Source organism: Lottia gigantea (genome assembly GCF_000327385.1).
Source record: "Lottia gigantea unplaced genomic scaffold LOTGIsca_3, whole genome shotgun sequence".
Classification (NCBI taxonomy): domain Eukaryota; kingdom Metazoa; phylum Mollusca; class Gastropoda; family Lottiidae; genus Lottia; species Lottia gigantea.
In genome coordinates this window covers 1,918,732-1,927,267 of record NW_008708986.1, presented here as the reverse complement: position 1 = coordinate 1,927,267, position 8,536 = coordinate 1,918,732, and the positions used below count along the sequence as shown (strand labels likewise).

Here is an 8,536-nt window from a genome sequence, read left to right as displayed (position 1 = left end):
ACCACCTCTCAATCTCAATACCAAGTGAAGTGTAGATTCTGAAATTAAAAAAACATTTCACTAACTGATTGAACCGACACTAGTTGCAGGTGAAAGAATTACAGGAGTTCAGTGACAGGACCATTACCTAGAAGACTTGTAGATACATCCAGGTTTTATTCTTCTCTTTCTTATGGTTAGTACATATTCCATAATATATATATTATATAACCCAATTCAATTTTTCAACAACAGCTGAAAATGAACTAGATTAGTTGAAGAGTATATGTTTTTAATTCATTCTGTTAGTTCCTCTTTGAGTAAAATCCTACCTTTTTGAATATTGTAATCTGAAAGAGTTCGGCCATCTTCTAATTGTTTACCAGCGAAAATCAAACGTTGCTGATCTGGAGGAATGCCTGAAAAATGAGAAGAAAATTATCGTTTAATGGGCAACTGATTGGATGGTATATGTCAACAATGACTTACTGAAGATGTGTATAATTATGCATTTAGATTCAACAAATATACATGATGTGCTTGAGAGCAACAGTCATGCATATATAATATGGTTTACTATCTGGTGTTCAGTCAATTCGTTTACATGTCAAGTCGTCAATATCATTTTGATCCAAAATCAGGTGAGAAAAATTGTGTCTTTTCAATATACCGTCTGCTTTGTGATTTTACCTCAATCAGCACAAAGAACACCTGCTGGGATACTATCTATTTTTAGTAACATAAGCTCCCTTCCTTCAATACGGATTATTCAAAATCAAATGAGAGACAAATTAAGTCCCCTAATCTGTTATTTACTTTATTCAATTGCTTCAATTTACAATAACTAAGAACGAATATCGATATATTTGATACCATGGCATGATTTGCAGAATGCCAATGAACCTTGTTTTCATGCCCTGATTTTGACATAAGGGGTACGGTGGCCTCTTTTGCGATCCTTTTTTTATTAGGGAATTAACAACACTTGATATAACCATGTAGGCTACTTCAAGCTATCACTGAAAAAGTAAAATCAAATCGATCCTTATTTAATCGTTCAATTTTACTGTCTCCTCTTGATCAGAACTCTTTTATAATGAAAGTAGTTTTTGTATATGAAAACACTTTCCCCATCATATTTTTGTTAACGAGTTGACTCTGCAAATATTGTAGACGATTTAACTTTTGTCAATGAAATTTTGTCAACAAGCAGATATGTAGACGAGTTGACTGGTAATCTACCATCTCACCTTCTTTATCTTGAATTTTAGCTTTAACATTTTCTATGGTATCAGCTGGCTCAACCTCAAGGGTAATTGTTTTACCCGTCAGGGTCTTTACAAAGATCTGCATCTTGATTCAAGATGTCTAAAATAACAAAATTGGAATTTTAAATTTGAGGTACCAGTACTTCATTTTATTTGAGGCACTGATATTTTGTTATCTTATATTGTTTTGGGTCCCATAAGATCCAATTTAACATTAATTCACAAATATCTTATTTCAGATTTTTTTGTACACAAGTCAAGTACATAATGTCAAGTTGTTGTAAACAAGGTACATCTTTTATCCATTATTACCTAACACTTGGTCACAAATTTTAACAGTAAAAACGGTAACAATATATTTTGGTTAAAAAGTAACAAAACAAAATTTATTCATAATAACTCATACTCGAAGGTTCCAGTTAGGTATATATACTGATCATAATTTTAACGACATATTTCCTGAAATTCATAATGTCAACTTACCTTTATATGTTTTACAATTAAAGAAAATAAGATTTTACAGTACATTTTATGGTGTTATCGTTTTGGTATATCTTACCGTTAACATTATAAATGAAACTTTTTGTGTCAGATAGGTAAAATTCAGTATAAATAATCAAATATCTTGTTACTGTTTTGGCAGATCTGTTACAGTTTTAACCTAAATATATGGTTACCGTTTTAACAGATCTGTTACCGTTTTGACTATTAAATCTTTTTACCGCTTTGACATGCTACCGTTTTAACTGGTATTCATACAAAATGGCATATTTAGCTACTTGGTGGTCTGTCTCTGGCCGGCATGTATTGGTTCCCCCCCCCCTTTACAAGTTCCTCCCTAGTGGATTCCTCTTAGTGGTTTCCACCCCTTTTTAATCCTAGTGGTTTCCTCCCCTAATTAATTTGTAATAAACTAATTAAAAACCTGTTAATATTGATCAATTAATGTGATGGATTAACATAAAATCAAAAAGACATTGGAATAAATTGCTTTGTTATTCCTAATCAGAGACATGTAATCTGTTGGCAAGAATATGATAACATTTCATCTTTCTTACACCTTAATTAATCCTTTATTGATGTAATTATCAACTTGGCCTGTAGAGTCAACTGTCGGTCTAGCACATGCCATGGCATATATTTTACAGGCTTGTTATTTGATATAAAAGTGCGAGTTTTGAGATTAAATATGAATCTTTTCCAAAATAATGTTAATCTGCTGAATTTGTTCATAATTAGAAAGAAACCACTCAAACACCTACCCAAAACGTAAAACACGACGATATCTAAAATTCATTGACAATGAGAGGGACAGTAATTTAAGGGATTGGGAATGAAGGCAAATAAGTAAAAATAAAGGAACAGATTCAACATGCTTGCAATAATAAAGTATTTATAAACCCAATGATCATGTTTTTGTTCAAAGGTCCATACAGTTCAATCATTATTCATACCCTAGAAGCAAAATTTATCAAAATACGAGTAGAAATAAACGAAATAGCACAGAGCCATTTCTCGCCTCATGGGCGCCGCCATCTTACCTAGCCAAAGAGAAAGATGTGGGGTCTTCCTTTACAAAATCACGGATTGACAACTTACCATCAGATGTCGCTTTTCTATTTTGACCCCTGGAAAACCTATGACCTTTTACCTTTGACGGAAATTGACGGAAAATATCGAAGATTTCCCGCATGTTTTCATTCTTCAGGCTTTGTTGATTAAAGCTGTTTGATTGGTTGATAGTAACCGGTACCCGTGCTTTGATTGGATAATAAACATCAAACAGTATTAGATTCGCTCTAATGTCGACTATAGAGATGCAAAGCGTGTAGAATTCCCACGCTTGTTTCCCATAGAAAATTGAAGGAATTTAAAAGCTAAAAGTTGTGTTTTCTTATTTTCTAATGGGGACACGTTTGTGAAAACTTTTTTCGGATACTGTCATGAATTGGGCATTACCATGTGTTATGCTAGCGCTTGTCATTTTCGGCGTAATCGGTAAGTAAACAAAAAGTTTTCATAGTTTCTTTCTGTTCAGCTTCTCCATTGATTCCTCTGTATGTGACTGTGGAATCGTTTAAATTCCTTTATCCTAGATCTATAGACTGATAGAATTCCAATGGTCACCCAATTGCTTCTTTTATAAGAATATTGGTATTTTGTCTAACTTTCGTTTTGATTTGTTCAAATTGCATTGTTTTATTCAATGAAAAATCAGACAATTAAAATAAATGATAGAATTGATTCCGTATAATTTTACCATTTCTTCAACCAGCAAATTCTGACAGCTTGTGTGGAACTGATGAATGTTTTCACCTGTCCTTTTGAATTAGTCTGTAACTTTTCAATTAGATAGTTTAACCTGTAAAACCAGCCTTTGGAAAAATATAATGATATATTTAATAGTAATTTTTTTTTGTCTATTTCTATTTCTAATGATATATTTCTATTTCTAATGATATATTTCTGTTTATAAATAATGTTTTGTTTGAAACACAGGTTTTTAATCTGTTTATATTTTATATAGAAAAAATTAAGAAAGTCAAAACATATATGTATGAAGTTTATATTCACTTTTTTGTACAAACATAAAGTTTTCCTTTAAACCATATTAACACAAAATGTGACAAAGTTATACTGGCCTCCCATCTGATAATTAGTAAAGAAGCCTGTAGGTGTATATTGATATGGTTTATCTGGTGTATATTATATAAAAACTGTTGATTATTGTTGATATACCACATTTATTAGCAGGGTATATAGAATATTGACTGCTGAATACAATATACTTAAAGGGAGTGTGTATGATGTACAGTACAATGTTTTGAAGTGATTAATTCATGTATAAACATATGCCATATAGAAAAGGGGGAGGCTACATTTTAGATATCTTACCATTGAATTCTGAAATGTACCATTATGTTTTCAGAATTTCATAGTAAAAAATATCTGGCATAGAGATTTGTGTGAATTAGTCCAAATTTTGACTTTCAGAAGTCCTTATATTCTCAAGTTTCTATCAAACTGGGAATAATTGTATTCTTAAAGGAATAAGAAAAGTTAAAGACAAGGTCAATACATTGTCTTGAAGACTTTGAAAGACAGACAGAAAATCTTGTTTGTAAGCTGACTACCTTAGAGAAATCTATTTTAATGAATCAAGTTAGTTGATTTTCAGACCTCTGATTGATTTCTAGAAAGAACCATGTTAATTTAACTTGACCATGTCTACTAACTTTCTTTGTTTTCTTATACACTTAAGATTTTTGATTTTTGATACTCATATCAATTTCTGAACAGTTTGATTCTGTAGAATGTCGAACATAATAAAATACCAAGCTATTTCAGATAGATTGATCTAATTGAATATTAAGACAATAATTGGTTATTAGACAACAGTGGCCAATATATGAATTTACTAGATCAAATGTTGGTTGACAAGAACTCGTGTGACCTTGTTGAAAATCTTGATAGATATTGGTATTCCAGATAGGAAATTTATTGAAAACTACATGGAATTTAAGACCTAATCAAATTACTTTCCAGATATATAAGTAATTTTCTTTGACAGGTACCAAATTTGATTATCATTGCAATGGACTCTGGTTTGTAGCAATATTTCATTGCCTGTAAATGATTTGTTTTGGAAGTATGTGATCATGTCTGACAAGGCTTCTGTGATCACTAATAGATTTTGAAAGACTGTTGGGATATGGTGTTCAAGATCTTTATGGTTTTGGATGTATGTTTGTTTTCTATATTTAAGTTTTGAGAGTTTAATGATCTCTTGGGATTGAAAGTAAAAAGTCTCTTTTGTCTCTTATTGTTTGAAAGTCTGAAGAGTCTCTTATCCTTGAAAGATAAAAATCTCTTAGTTTTAAAGATCTGACATTTCTGTCGCGAGGAATAAATTGGTGCTGGGTCTCAGATTTTGTACTCGGAAAAATTGAAAAATTAAAGATCCAGAGAACTCAATTCTGACAATTTTGAGGTGCCAAAAACGCATCAAAATTTTTGATTTTTTACAAAGACACTGTAAATGAATTGATCTCTGCTGAACTGAAGAAGGTTTTGCTGGGGACCAGCCCCACACAGACCCCACCCTAACGACGGAGCTGTGACAACAGTTTTTTTGTCTTGTAAGTATGATAGTCCTTTGATCTTAAAAGTCTGGCCTTAGAATTCTGTCAGTCTCTTTTGGTTTTGATAGTTAACTGATGTTGATGAAAATTTGAAATTTGATTGGAGAATATTGAAAAATTTGAAAGTATTAAATGTTTGAATGAATTTCACTGAATTTGAATGAAATTATTTATAACATAGTTTCTATTGAATGAACACTTGTCAAGTTAAAGCTATTTACTATAAATAATAGATAAACTATGGCATTCTTTACTACCTCTCTTAGTCGTTTGATGTTAGTTACCTTTATTATTCACTTCAGTAGTTTTAAGGTTTTAAGTTCTGGTAATTTGAAGAATTTAAAAGCAGTAATAAGTTCATGTTGTGTTTATTCTTTCTAGAACTGGATAACAGTCAACAGATTAGATAAAGCTTAGTTGTACATCAAGGAAAACCATGCAACTACCCCAAATCTTGACTTTTAAAGTTTATATTGTTTCAGTTATTACAAAAATGTATATAATATTTTTTGTTATATAGCTATATATTTATTAATTAATGAAAAATTGATAATCAATCTAATAGTGAATAAAAAACAATTACATGCTCTAACCATTAATCAAACATAAAAATCAGATGTAACAGGCAATAATTTTTATTGCTGTATTGTGGATCTGTTTTTGTGTTTATGATCATCATATTGGTTTCATTCGCTTTGCTTCCATCATGTAAACTAAAGATCATTAGATATTCTTGCAGAAGAAATTAAATATTGTTTAATCGTAGAGTTTAGTACCTTAGAGACACCAATAATTAATGGTTAGGGATTCTTACTCTATCTTTATGACAGGCAAATTAAACTGCCATATGCCACTTTTCACTCATAATCTTACATTCAATATTCAACAGATTCTTCTGTGAAATGTGATTGTTTGGGTAAATAGCACATGGTCTAAAAATGTCAGAATTCTCTTGCTAATCTTGGCTCGTGGTTTGAGGTTTTAAATCCATGTGTGTACAGAATTATCCGTGGTTGAAAGATGACTCATCTTTTCTTGACAATCCACCATATACAGAAAAAGAAAGTGAAATTTCTACTTTGAATTATATTTGGATGGATTATGCGATTTTGTGTAGTTCTGAAAATTATTTATCTATATATGATGATCCAAATCCACCCTCTAAAATTTCTTTTAATTACATGTATTTTGTTGTTGGCTATTATCAGGAATCCTACATGTTCAATTTAATGGTTTGATTCTTCAACTCCATATCTTCATAAACACTTTAATAAAATTGAAATGAATTTCTGACAGGGTTTGTGGTGTATTATCCATGTATTATGGTTTGTTATTAAATTCAATGACTCATTGTACTCTCTAGCAGTCAACCTCTTTAATATAACACAATAACAATATTTGTATTGGAAAAATTATTAAATTCTTTTTTTGTATTGAACGTTCAATTAAGATGTCAATTGTCCTTTGAAAATGAAAGATTTTAGTTTTTAAATTGGCACACCTGTCATTTAAACCTGTTTCTAATCTGCACATTTCATTGGTTCATTTGAATATATCAACTGTGGTATATGGTTGATATTGACCGGTAAAAGGCAGCAATCAGAGAGAATAATAGTCTGTATATAACATCTGTTTACTATTGAATGTTTGTATTTAAATTGAGGAATGAATGTATTGACCCTTTGTCTAGTTTCAATATTGTCCTGATTTCATCTTCCAATATTTATTATGTCCTTGGATTAGACTGTTTTAGTCCTTTACCTGAATAAAGTATTTAAAAATTTCTAGGTCTCAAACCCATAATATGTCAAATCACAATCGTTACAGAAATCATGAGCTTATCATTTATTGCAATCAAAATTGCACTGAATTGTATAAGAGAAAGTATGCCTTTGTACTTTTAGTACAAAATATTGTCATATGTGAAGCCAAGACAAAACACCTTTGCAATAATTTCCTAATAATAAGACACTTTGAATTAGATTTGTTCGAAAAGATCCACTTTATTGCCATCATAGAAAGATCATTTATTATTGCCCTTTCAAAACCTTAATCAATACAAACTGAACTCACAATGTCAATTATAAATATGTTTTGATGAGAAAATAAAAATATATACAAAAAATACAAGTAATTAGGAATAAATTCAGCGGCAAAATAAATGTCAGTTTGATTAAAGAGAAGTTCAAAGCTGAATAAATGAATATTTCGACAACTTGCGTCATTAAAGAAAACTATAGTTGTGATCTGGTATAGCTAAGTCATTGATTGGCCTCAAACAAACATATCTTCTGGCACATTTTCTTTCTCCCACTTTTCAAATGTCTTAATATCAAATCATGTTCAGCATACAGACAATTTCTAAAACTTTCCCACTAATTATTAACCTATCGCTGTTTCTTGACTCCAGGTTTTTCAAAGAGAAGGGCTGTTAATTATTTACAACTTCTATTTCAGTATTTGAAAAATGACATCATTTTCCCTTGTTTATATTTGCCCAAGTTCACTCAGTAAAATAAGAATCTGCTGTTCTGGAAGCCTAGGGTTCCTCTTAGGTTATTGTGTCGTAATATTGTCTTTAGATTATGAAATAGGTTAATCAAGAAAATAAGGTTCTTGAGAAGTAGAGAACAGGACATACACAATTAATTTTTCGAACATGAATTGAATGTGCCTCCTGTAACTGTATCTGAAGAACCATATCAAGTACTGTGAAGTGTTCATTAGAAATTGAAAATTATGGATATCAGGGGAATTCTGGTCTGGATTCACCCATTGCACTTTTGTTTTTGTATGTATTATATTTTATATTGTGTGTCATGCTCTGCTTTCAGGTGAAAAGATTTTTCGTACATGTTTCATTTATTTAGTTTTACGCTTTAAATATTATTATTGTATTGTGTAGAGATTTGAATAAATATTGTTAAAATATTGAAATCAAAACAGCTTGATGATAATATAGATTATGGAAAATAGATAGTTCTGGTTAAGCTTCAGTGGCTATATACTGGCATACATATATTCGCCTGATATAAAAAATACAAATTTCAATTTTAGATAAGTTTTTTTCTTATGTCTGTGATGCATTCTAGATAAAAAATTGTTTTACACTTATTTCAGTGAAGTTTGTTAGATCTGAGCCTTTAC

The 8,536-nt window shown here is 30.6% G+C and overlaps 1 protein-coding gene across 1 annotated transcript; it reads right to left on the bottom strand.

The window, feature by feature from the left end:
* Window positions 1-276: 276 nt before the first annotated feature.
* On the bottom strand, window positions 277-1,332 carry LOTGIDRAFT_104946 (hypothetical protein; the record flags this gene model as incomplete). The annotated part of the gene is made up of 2 exons (XM_009057132.1): window positions 277-398; window positions 1,230-1,332. 2 exons carry the CDS (start codon window positions 1,330-1,332, stop codon window positions 277-279), a joined length of 225 nt encoding a protein of 74 aa, XP_009055380.1.
* Between the last annotated feature and the right edge of the window lie 7,204 nt (window positions 1,333-8,536).